The sequence below is a fragment of the Sipha flava genome, unplaced genomic scaffold (assembly GCF_003268045.1).
Source record: "Sipha flava isolate LNK unplaced genomic scaffold, YSA_version1 38_pilon_pilon, whole genome shotgun sequence".
NCBI lineage: Eukaryota > Metazoa > Arthropoda > Insecta > Hemiptera > Aphididae > Sipha > Sipha flava.
The window spans coordinates 1197036-1209833 of record NW_020273099.1 but is presented as its reverse complement, the minus strand read 5'-3'; the positions used below and the strand labels follow the sequence as shown (position 1 = coordinate 1209833).

General features: G+C 34.2%; 2 protein-coding genes across 4 annotated transcripts; one reads left to right on the top strand and one right to left on the bottom strand.

Annotated features, from left to right (window-relative positions):
- Nucleotides 1-576: 576 nt before the first annotated feature.
- On the bottom strand, nucleotides 577-10681 carry LOC112688315 (facilitated trehalose transporter Tret1-like). 3 transcript variants are annotated; one of them, XM_025561459.1, is made up of 8 exons: nucleotides 10300-10679; nucleotides 9579-9607; nucleotides 9417-9512; nucleotides 8652-8908; nucleotides 6788-7101; nucleotides 5895-6008; nucleotides 3489-3778; nucleotides 577-1103 (listed from the first exon to the last, which is right to left on the bottom strand). In XM_025561459.1, exons 3-8 carry the CDS (start codon nucleotides 9502-9504, stop codon nucleotides 763-765), a joined length of 1404 nt encoding a protein of 467 aa, XP_025417244.1. In that variant the 5' UTR covers nucleotides 9505-9512; nucleotides 9579-9607; nucleotides 10300-10679; the 3' UTR covers nucleotides 577-762. The 3 variants fall into 3 exon arrangements, with proteins under 3 accessions (XP_025417244.1, XP_025417243.1, XP_025417245.1); XM_025561458.1 differs by having other exon boundaries at nucleotides 9417-9607; nucleotides 10300-10678; XM_025561460.1 differs by lacking the exon at nucleotides 577-1103 and adding an exon at nucleotides 2128-2486 and having other exon boundaries at nucleotides 9417-9607; nucleotides 10300-10681.
- A 256-nt stretch (nucleotides 10682-10937) lies between these two features.
- On the top strand, nucleotides 10938-12072 carry LOC112688316. The gene is made up of 2 exons (XM_025561461.1): nucleotides 10938-11235; nucleotides 11344-12072. The coding sequence occupies exons 1-2, from the start codon at nucleotides 10946-10948 to the stop codon at nucleotides 11426-11428; spliced, it is 375 nt and encodes a 124-aa protein (XP_025417246.1). The 5' UTR covers nucleotides 10938-10945; the 3' UTR covers nucleotides 11429-12072.
- The last annotated feature ends 726 nt before the right edge of the window (nucleotides 12073-12798 follow it).

Here is a 12798-nt window from a genome sequence, read left to right as displayed (position 1 = left end):
AAGTCCATAAGAATTTCAATTTGATTACTTTATGTTTAAAAATTTGATTCGAGATCCTTCTTGTTGTCAACAAAATAAAAATAAACTATCGGAAAGTCGCTAAAATATTTTTGCTAACATCTGGAAATCTAAATTTGAGTATTGCTTTTTTTATTTGTTTTTCTTAAAGAACTAATCGTTGAAACTTAAAAAGTTTACTGCGTAATTGTATTAGCATTTTATAGTATTCAACTCTAGATTAGTTATCGGCTATAATTTAATGATATTTTTTAACTTTTGGTTTTATTACTTGAAAATGTTACACAACATGCCTTTTATGTGAAAACATTGAACTCACAATATATATACAACTTCTTTCAATGTTCAAATAAATAGGTGTATTGTAATTTTAAACTCACCGTGCCTAATTATTTTTCGGAGTTATACGAGAGTTATTAAGTAAGTGTACGTAAACGTTACAACGGTTCTACTCGTATTCGTGCGATATAGGTGAGGTAATCCGCGTATACATTTATCAGATCTATTGCGGGAGAATATCGAATCTTGGTGAACGGTTATTTTTACGTGAAATACAAACACATTCATTTTTTTTATTGGTAAAATGAGTAATAGTTGACAACTTTGATGATAAAAATATAATATACGATATTAACAACGCAAATCTATACAAAGCACGACCGAAGTGCCGTTAGTTGCGATGCGATACGATCAAAAGACGGGGAACGTCGGTCGGTCGGCGTCGTCGGATGACGGCCGGACCCGTTAACGGCAGGTAAGGTTGATTCGGATTTCTTCGCGGCTCTTGTTGTTGGTCTCGGGCACGTAGAATAGGATGAAGATGAAACCTATGACCGACAAAGCGGCGAACGTGGCCCACAGCGCGATCGGAGAGCTGTCGACGATCATCTTGAACGTTTTCATGATGACGAACGACAAGGTCCATGAAAAGGTCGCGGCTACCGACGGCAGGCCGCCGTTCTCGGTCGGTATCAGCTCGGTGCTGATGAACCACGGTATGGGGCCTAGGCCCAGTCGAAACGCGACGATGAACGTGCACAGGATGAACAGTACGGATATCTTCCACGGTGAATTGTCCAAGGCTCCTGAAACAAAATCGACGATGAGAAAGACGTTGTTTACGGTGCACAGGTGACGGTTGTCCTTTGAATCGTGCATCGAATCCCACCGAATATCGGTACGGTTAGCCGGACGAAATGGTAGGACCGCGCCGAAACTGGAACTAACCTCGTTTCCCACCGCAACCCCACCGATCCACTCCAAAGGTTTCCGATGGATTTCCGCGGTGTCGGTTACTACTTCGTTTGCACGGTCGATCTTATCGTCGTTACTCGAGAAGCGAAATATTACGAAAATAGATTTAAAAATTGCGCGCACATTAGCTGTTGGAAAAAGACAACTACGTGCTAGCATCAGTTGTACGATGGTTAGACGTACGAGTATACCGCGACCGTAGGAAGTCGGCAAGTTATTGTTGTGAAAAGAAGTAAACAAAAAGTTAAATTTAACTTTGTGGGGATTTCAATGCATCGGACGTGGTCTACGAATAGATCGACGGATTTCGGCAATTCTGACTCGACGTAAAATTAACGGTTTGCCCGTCACGATCTCATTAATTGTCAATGTTGTACAATTTACTATCGAATATCTGGTCCGACACACAGTTTTTCATGACGGAAACATGCGTATAAAAGAAACGCATACGTCGTGGTGGACCATTTTGAACGACAAAATTGTAGTTTTATTTTCGATTTCATTAATTAATAGCAGTCGTCGACGCGCATTATTCGTTTTATTAACATGAAAACATCGACCGTGGTATTTTAATCTGATAATTTGTTCATGCATTTATTATTTAATGAAAATACGAAATTCGGAAAGTTTTATTAATATTTTCAACGGGGTTGTTGTAGACGTTTGATGAATTTCTTAACACTTACGGAGTGTAAGGTCATGCACACGCGTTTGCATGTCCGTCGACCACTGACCAGCCATCATCGATATGCCACGTGAAGCATTCGTTCGACGTTTATGTATGATTGTTGTAATGATAAATTAATTGCTTTTATTATGTGACGTTAAAATTTAATTTTTCACGTTTACGCGTAGTTTTTTATGTATTTTTTTTTTTTTTTTTTAACTAACGTTTATTATAGTGTTTTTTTCCGTCATTTTATAGCTAAACAGGACTAAAATTTTTAGGGAAATGCAAATGACTTTACCTATTTTAGTTTAGTTTAGTTTCCCTATCTCTTATATCGCTTCCACTTTGGTCCAATATAATTTCTATGAAAATTTAACTTGAAAAAAAACCACCTTCTAGACAAAATGATAATTCACATTATAAATAACTATTAAGATATACATGTATAGAAATGTTTTTAAAAATAATTGTTTTATTTTAAAATTTTCAACAATCAGGTTTCGTTGGATGTCTAACGTAGCTGATAAATCCGAGAAATAATGTCCTACAAATAATAAATAATTTATATTAAATATTAATTATACAATACGTATTTTACATTTAAATATACAACTGAAAATTAATTGTAGGAAAAACGGACATGGAAATCTCAAGATGCTTAGGGACCATGGTTCCCTAACGTTTTGCCACTTAAAGCCCTGCTATTAAGCAGTTATATTATTATATGCAATAAAATATAATATTGTAAAAATAAAAACTAAGCGTTTACAGTTGATTCGGTAACGTGGAAAAATACAGAAATAATTGGAACGGGTATCAAAAACTTATAAGGAAGCGATGAACATAATTTGTGGGTGCAGAAACGTGAGAGGAAAAACCAATGTATTTATAGGTGGTAGCAGGTGTGTACGTTTAGTGGTATGACTTTAACGCCTGATTTGTCAAAATTTGAGCAGTTATCATGATTGGTGAGAACTGTTAAAGCCAGATGATATTGAGTTTTTAGTAACATTCGGAGGAGAAGCCAAGAGGTTTTAGCTTTCTTCATTGTTCGTGTACGGGCGTATCCGGAATTGTATGAATTAAATAGACGAAGAAATAATAGTGGAGAAGATCTTTTATTGTTTGCAACTGTAAGGTACTAGCATAATTGACCTGTCTTTCAAGGACACCCGGTATGGTTGATCAAAAATGCAAATAGATACAGGCTACGATGACAATGAGCAATCTCGGTATCTCGGCGATTGTATAGTTTACTTAGACAGGAGTAACGAGAATTGCATGTGTATTATAATATCACTATAACACATGCGGAATTATATATGTATAGTAATATAACGTAAAACAAATCGATTTCGGTAATATCAACAAAAAAGTAATCATTCAACTGTTCCCAAATAATTGGTGTTTAGAAAAAAAGTTAAAAAAAATGTCGTAACTAAAACGGTAAGTTATTCAAAAGTCGGTGTTAAATGAAATACAATGGTTTTTTCTAATCATGAGCCGCTATATATATATCATTATTATTAGTGAATATTATAAATACCTGAATTTGATAATTTGAAGTAAATTGTTAGCATCATGAGACAAATAGTTATGACTCCCGATGAAATCAATAATAAAGTTCTTCGTCCGATTTTATCGATGAGAAAAAACGATAAACCGGAACCAGCCAGTTGAAAAACGCCAATTATGACACACGCTGCGTCCGGAGGGATGTTGCTTGCTGACATTTCGAATAAAGAATCCGAATATTGTATTATAGCTCCAGCGCCGGACATTCTTTGAGCGAACACCAGACCAAAAGTTATAAATATCACTTTCCACCAAAATTTTTTGAAACGATAAACATTGGCTTTTAAAATTAAAATAATTGAAACATGCAGTATCAGCTCAAAGTTAACACAAGTCTAAAGTTCTGAGCTGGATCCAGGTTCAATCAACAATTGTTGATGAACTTATTCAAATAATTTAACTACCTATTAACAGACAAGATTGATTAACATTATTTATTGGTATTTTTATTGAGTCATTGGGATAGATATGATTAAGATGATTAACATACAATAATTTACAATTTTTTTCGAATAATAAATTATAAACGTTTCTGGCACAAAATGTTATTTTAAATATAAATTTATTAAAAAAATAGTTTATATATAGAAATAACTAAATGAATAAATTAAAATTTAGTCACGAGTATTGCATTTGTCAAGTTAACTTGATGATGTGAATTTTTAATTTAAACCGGTCGTCCTTTACAAATATAATAATACATCAAATTAAGTTTTTATTTATTTATTTCTGTACCTGTATAAAATATTTGTTTATTTATATATTATTTTATAAGTACTAACTAACCATAAAATAATTTTTAATTTTAATTATTTTATTATAAACAACAATCAAGAACGAACACGCTTGAACCTCTATTTATACATAATAATAAATAATTAAATTAAATAAACAAGTGTAAAACTATAAAAGGTACATATAGTTCAAGGGGTGATCAATTTTAACAGACCAGTAAAAACAGACCAGAGTCAAATTTTCATACGGTTAAGTACGTTACTGTTGTTTTATATTGTTTATTTACTATAGGTACACTTCGAATAAGTTTTTATAATGTTATTGAACGGAAATCGGTATATTTTCCATGGGAATAATTAAAATTTAAGAGTTCTATTTTTTTAGCATTACTGATTTACTGTAATTCAAGAATACTATAAAAAAAAAAAAAAAAAAAATTACAGAAAATCCTCAGAAAAAACCTAACCTTTTTCCTGATAAAAATTATTAAATGCTATATTAAAACCATCTTTTACATAAGTCTTAACCTCATTTTTAAGGTTGGGGACTTATTTCACACAATTTTTAGAAAATGTGCATGCACATACATGTGCAGATACTTAAAAAAACCGAAATATGCTCAAAAATATGAAACTACATTTTTTTACTATAGCATTGTCAATATTTTTTTCTTTTTTTTTTTTTTAATTTGATTTATTAAATTTTATATGTAAATCATTTTTGTGTTTAGTTATTTTTTTGACAACAATAACTATAGGTCTACAACTCTAATTTTGATCTGTATGGTCGAATTCATTTTTTTCGTTTTTCAATATGATTTATTATGCCGGGTACACACATTGGCCCCAATATTGGAACTAATCCGTCGCTCGTCGGTTTTTTGACGAAACATCAAAAGCTGAGCCCAATGTTGACGTGTCTTTCACAGATTAAATAAAAAAAAAATAAAAAATAATAATAATTTAGTCTTACAATATCACGGCTATAACTATGATATTTGCTACATAATATATATATATGAATGATAAGTTTTACCGATTGCTTTTAATTAATACGAGACTAAAGTCGATTTGAAATAATATGGCAATGTGCATATAAAGTATACATGGTCAATATGCATAAACTAGAATGTAGTTTGAATTTTTGTTAGTCCGTCGACCGTGTAGCGTTGGCAACCGAATGATAGTCGGCCCGATGAATGAGCGCTGTACTATAAACATGAGCCAACGTTGGGACCAACGATGGTACTAACATTGGCGCCAACATATGGACCCCCCAGATTTGATATTATGAAAAATGTTTAGTATTTAGAATAAATTTACTGCACACATGATATAAAAATGAGTAAACATGCCATAAATAGTAATTAAATTGCAAAACACTATCTAATATTCATTTTTGTTTTAAAAACAGCAAGGTATGCAAAAATATTTTGAGCGCTCATAAAACTTTTCAAGTTACCTTGACATTTTTTTTTTTTTTTTTCTTATATATATAATATAGTTGTTCACTGTTGTATGTTTATGGGTGTGTAATTTTACATATTAGACATAGGATCTCACTGCATGTTTGTAATACTTGTATACGATTATATTTAAAATTAAATATGATCATGTAAGATAACCGAATAATATTAACCTACTTGTTATTGCCAATTTTATTTTCACCGCATTCAGTCGATACCTTAAAGTCAAATCGAGACCTCTCAATTTTCTCAAACTCCTGATTCACATTGAACCGCCTACCTCGTAACCATCTAAAAAACAAAAACCATTAAAATGTGAAATAATAATGTTAGTTTTCCCAATCATCTGTTAGGCAAAAGTTAATATATAAATTAGAGTTTAAGATGTCCCGTCTTTAAAAAAATCTTTGTTTCAATTGACAAGACTTTACAAAAAAAAATAAATACACGTTTCGGTGTATCGCGTTTCACGAACGTTCGTAACACCAGTGGTTTATTAACCGCTGCAGTGGCCAGCGGGATCAATAGCCGGTGGGATAAATAGGAGCCATCCGATTTAATACCTACGTGAAGATCAAATGATCGCAAACGGTAACAAAAAAGGTTGTCAGCGAAAACGTGCACCGTAACACGGCCGTAGCATAAGCGTTCGCGACCCACAGGATGGATATTAAACGGATATCAGACCGTCACGTGTTGGTCACACACCTTAACACAGCGTTTCCCAAATTTTTTCTCAAACGGACCCTTTAGAGAGAATAAAAACGATTGCGGACCCCTTAACACAAATAAAAATTAAAAACAATAATAAACAATAATACTCTGTGGGTTTTTTTAATTTACGTTCGCCTATCCCTTCCGGCATACGCGCGGACCACTAGGGGGGAAGCGCTACCTTAACATCGCGTCCCCGGTACGGTAGACCGCATGACGACGTGTCCTCCGGGTCGATTGCACAACCCGCGAGCCTGATCTCACCCCGTGTGTTCTGCCCACGACGATTGTTAACGCGCCGTTCGGATCGCCCCGTGCAATCCCCCCGGCCGACCACCGCAGCGCGACGGACTCACCTGAACGTAGTGGTTGCCTGCTCGTACTGGCCCTTCTCGAAAAGGTGGACGGGCGACTCGGGCATGCACGAGAATACCGCGACGAACGTGATCGGCACCAGCACGCAGACCTTGATGAAGTCGCGCAGGCTGTTCAGCAGCGCCCGGGCCACGTACGCGTACAGTATGCCGGCGCACAACATGAAGTCGAAGAACACGCCGGTACGGCCACGCAGCACGTCCGACGACACGTCGCTGGCGTACAGCGGCACGGCCACGGTGGTTGCGCCCACCGACAGCCCGCAAAAGAACCGTCCGACGCACTCGAGTACCAGCTGAAATGAATAGAACGGCAGACGGCTCCGGTTAACCGTGTCGTTGTCATAGTTATTTTGCTCACATTTTTACACGTAGTACGTAGGGTACATAAGCGCAAATAAGAAATTTCAATAGAAGGGGGGGGAGAGGTTTCAGTCATACTATTTTTAACCGAAAACTATAACTTAAGGCTTTCATCCCTTACCTTTAAATCATCCAAAGTATAATCAAAATAATCATTAAATTATTAGTATTAATTATAATCACTAAGGGCAGTGATCAAAGAAAAATAAAAGATCACAATCATATAAAATAATACATTTATAAGATCTAAAACGATAATAAGTCCGAGGGGCTAAATTCACAAGCTCACTAACCTATTTGCGCCTATGCGTGTAGCTACAATAAGAACTGCACTTGTGTGTACAATGAAAAACGCACTCGGATCTTCAACGCATATCTATCTTCCGTGTTAATATTATCTGTGGTTGCATCGGAAAGTGCATTAACTGAGATTAGTCTGGCCCAACATCTCTGCCGTCGACCACCACGGGACGCCAAATTCAAAGCGAAATGAAATCCAGTAAAAAGTCCAACGGGTGTTTGTGCAACACGATTGCAATGCGTACTTAGCATATTAACGGTACTGGATTATATGACAAATATATGTCTTACCGTTAATTAGCATAGTTAAAAATCAGTATGAAAAGTAAGGAAGGTCATGTGTACTGTGTCCTGTTATGGTGAAAGGAGGAATCCACACAAAAATGTAAATGTTAAATATGTAAAATGTTAATTCCGACTAATTAAAGATATATTTTGAAAAAAGTTAGGAACAAAATCATTGAAATTAGTATTTTTTATTAAATATTTTAAATATTTAAATACATTTTAAATAATTATCTTCCGCGTTTAAAATTATAATAAACAAGTCGATACTGCTGTTTATCAGTTATTTTAAAAGTTATTTGATAAATACGTAATATGTATACACCAAAATTAGTTTCCTAAATAATCATAATAAAAACAGTAATTACACAACATCCTTGCAGTGTTCTCTTTTGGGATATTTAACACACGGTTTATTCGTCTAGTGTTCGTTGAAATTTTGGTTGATAATACATATTAAAAGCTTATTTCGATGGTTATACCTTTATTTTCTACTAATTTTAAAAATCGGCAATACATCAGCCACCTGAAACTACCGTTAGTTACTGCTTTAGGTGGCGGGTCTCCATGATTTATTAAATGCTATATCAGTTTTTGAGACAACTGCTGGACAATCCCCCACCGAGGGTTATACCCTTAACGATGTTTTACTGCATTTTAACCCTATATAATTAATGAAAAATGGTCCAATAAAAAAATATTCTACATTCATGTAGTTTTTAGAAATTGGTTTGTTATTGCGATAGACCATTGGACATATAAAAATTTTATTGACCTGTCCAGAAATTCTTGATAAGCTTTAAGCTACGGATTATGGGTCACGAAAAATCCGCTATTTCCATCGACGGAGATACGCCTTAGCTTTAGCCCAAACATTTTTATAATATTTCATACTCACGCTATTCGAATACAGAAGGCAAATTAACCAACCGGCGATCATGGGAAAAGCCAGCCATATCAGATACTTCTTTCGGCCGTACCTCCGAGACAACCGGCCGGACGGTAATGCACCGACCAACGCGCCCAGCACGTATATCGCTATAACCCACGATTCTTGATCCTCGGTCCACATATTCAAGTCAACGTCGTTGGGATGTCCACCAGACGGTGACCATCCCGCGATCACAGTGCCCGACGACAGTGACATTAACGATGCTTTACACATAAAAATACAGTAGAGAAAAACGATACATAAAAGTATAAACGAATAGCAATTAGTCACTGTTTTTATTTTTATTACTAAACCTGCTACAGTTATATCTTATAACATATTTTACTTTTGCATAATGTTGTTTGAATTTATGAAAAATATAATATCTGGTATGGGGAATACGGAAAAATTAAGGCTTCTATAGCTTAGACTAGGTTATTATATTATAAGTTTATTGTGTTGATACGTGACATGCACGTTAAGTAATCACCATTGATATCAACTCAGAGTTTTCGGGTAGTTAGCTATCCCAATGGGGTTGTTCGCTGTTATATTTTACAAGACAAAACGGAGTGACATGCTGCTAAAACAATACGAAATAATAATCGAATTTTCATTAATTTATTGGATATTTTAAAAGAATTAGTTGTAGTAGTTATATTTATTGATAATAATTAAAACAGTGATCTATTGAGCTATTTTATATGTGATCATAAATAATATTATGATTACCTAAGAAAGCCGCCAAAAGTTGCCGATAACAAGATTTAGCACGCTCAGCTTCATCTTCGCCAATGAGCCTTTCATTTTCTCTGGACATATGGTTATCTATTAATGATTTCATATATATAATATTATAAAATTATATTTTTTAATCGACGTGAGTTATTTTACAATGATGTACAGTGAATGCCACTTATCATCTGAAACAAAAAAAAATAAATATATGCAATCAATTCGATAAACATTTTAATAGTTTTTTAGCAGTAGTATTTTAGTTTGATTAAATAAAACATATTTTTTTTTTAGATAATTCATTATGTACAATATGATTTATAATATATATATATATATATATATATATATATAATCCTATATACATTTCGTCTAGCAAGACTTTTTAAATTTCATTCTTCAAGATTTTTTTTCATATTTTAAGCATAATATAATAATATATTTGTTTAATATAATAACATAATTATATAATTAGAATTGTTTACGAATCTAATAATTTTAAAGTATTATTTATTTAATGAACATATTTAAATTTTTATTCGTCAAATGGTCGTAAATTCGATATATATTTAATATTCTTATACTGTCGATTGGACGAACACTAAAAACTAAGGTAAGTACCTAGTTTTTATCCAAAAATATTAATTGTGATGCAATCAAGATAAATAAAAATCAAGTTATAGTGAATATGAATCCATATTTTGTCGTTTGTTCATATTTGAAAATTTGAAATAACATTTTACTGTTTTATATAATATTTAATCATAATAATAATAATAATAATAATAATAATAATCATATCAATAACCAATAACAAATAATCATAATGATGATAATAATAATAATAATAATAATAATAATAATAACGATAAATAATTACCAATTGGTTTCTGAACTGTGCGCGAGCAAATGTTTTTAGTATACTTTTGCGAATAAAGTGTATGTCTTACGATTGTGTTACTTATCTTAGCCCGATCTCAGTCTTAGACGTACATCGTACAGGAGTTGTAATGAACATTTGAAAATAATATGCAAACGTGACGTTCGACAAAACTATACCGGTCAAGGTTCGGAGATTTTGATCGGTTGAGTCCGGTAAACGGACGTGAAACGCACCGATATCGATGCAGATCGACCGTTCGGATGGAAAACGATGAACATGTGCCGCGTTACGGCCGAGCGGAATCGGAAAACGCGAACGATATTTGACGAGCTACGGCGCGACTGTTTGGTAACAGAACGCTGCTCGGACTAATGACGTGCCACGCGCGGACCCTCCGCAACGGACGGCGGCGGCGTGTCGTCGTGAGGAGCAACACCGTGGATCCGGTTTTCGTTGCATTTCGCGCGGTACGCGTGCGTCCAACCGTTGCCGATTGTTGCGTTACGTAACGTTAAGCCTGCGGCACCGCTGTTCGCGGCGGACGGGCCGTCGCCCGGCGCTCGGCTGCCCAGAAATCACGAACTCCGGTGACAACAACAAACCCAACGGGAACCGTGCGGTACCGAGCAGTCCGTCATCCGCTATGATCGCGCCGAGGAACGTGTTGGCGCAGTCCTCGAGGCCGCCGTTCGAACACGAAACCGACCGCGGCCGCGCGGTGGACCACTCGGTCGTCGGTCGGTCGCACGTCGCCCGACGGGACAACGTCGACGTTTCGCACTTCATATACCGTCGTCGCGGATTTGACCGCGAACGCCGGAGATCAAGAAGAGCGGGTATTGGAACTATAGAGCTGTGGTTCCCAAACCGTGAGGCTCGAGCACTCGGAGGCGGAGGCGCAAGGCATATATTTATACTGTACATTGCACTGTCGTATGTTTATGATATTATTTTTGGATCGACAACAATTCGTTTTTATTTAAATGATAAAAAAAAAATGTCGTTTTTTTTTTTTTTTGCGGGAATGCGTTACCCAAAAAGTTTGGGAACCGCTGCTGGAGAAGATAAAAACATAATACATGTTCAAAATTTTCTGCTAATAATTGAACTTCACTGGGTAATGTAAACATTTAAAAATATTCTGTCCACTTACATGGAGATAATGCAATGCCTATGAAGTGTTTTGAAATCGTCAGGTTTAGTACAATTATTTGCGGTAAGCGATTACATAAATGATAACTATAGTCCAAAGGTTTGACTATTAAATTATATAAATTCTTTAATTTTTTATTTTTATTTTTGTACTTAACTTTTTTTTTTTACATTGTGTATGACTATTTATTTTTGTTGGTACAACGCATTTTAATTGTAATATAATAATTAAAGTACCTGATTATACTTTTTCAGTTATATTTCGATGCCAGGTGAAATTTTTAAATTTAATTAATTTTAATTAATAATTTATCAAACAGGTTATGTTTACTAATATACTAGAATAAACAATTTGATTTATTTATGTAACTATAAGGATATCAAATTTCAATTAGGTCTTCCTGTTATATGATATAAATAAATTTACTCTGTTGATACAACTTGTACAACTGTAGTCCATTGTTTCCCATGTCTTCATTTTTAGCGATTAACTTTTATTCTAAATACTTATCACGACACCAGGGACGGATTCAGGGGGGCCTAGGGGCACAGCCCCCCCAGACATATTATTTCTCAAATTTTTTTTATAATTCTACACATCGTGATATTACTTTTTTTAAAATCACATATAATATATATCTGATAATAAAAGAATATAACTAATATATAATATATTAAACAAGGTGGATATAAGTATAAGATGGATATAAGTAGATATAAGCGACAATGTAAAAAGACGTTTAGATTTTATAATTTAATATATAACATTTATAAATTAAATAATCATTAATTTATTTATTACATTGATTACCTATGTCCTATACCTACCTACTCAGTGGCGTAGCTAGAATTTTCTGAAGGGGGGTGTTAATTATAATTATTAAATATTATATATAATACGTACGAACTAAAACTTTTATTTTAATTAATTAATATGTATACATAATGTCTGTAATAGAGATGTAATGTATATTCGAATTCGGATAGCTTTACCATAAATTATTCGAATACTTGACTATTCGAATATCAGTATTCTATGCTACAATACCTATTATTATTAAACGTTTTGTGTTGCACGAAAACGTAAACGAATAATTTTCGTCACGTATTGTCGCAATCGTGATAATGTTAACCTGTATACATGTAATTAGTATTGTGCATTATTTTATATTTCATATTGTATTATCGATTTACCTATATTCCTATAATAATGTAATATATGATACGGCTAAAGGGGGGTGTCTTATCTACCAAACACCCCCCTTGTATACGCCTCTGTACCTACTATTATGACATAATTTTTAAATTATGAATAAAATACCTATAAAAAAATTGTAGAGGCCC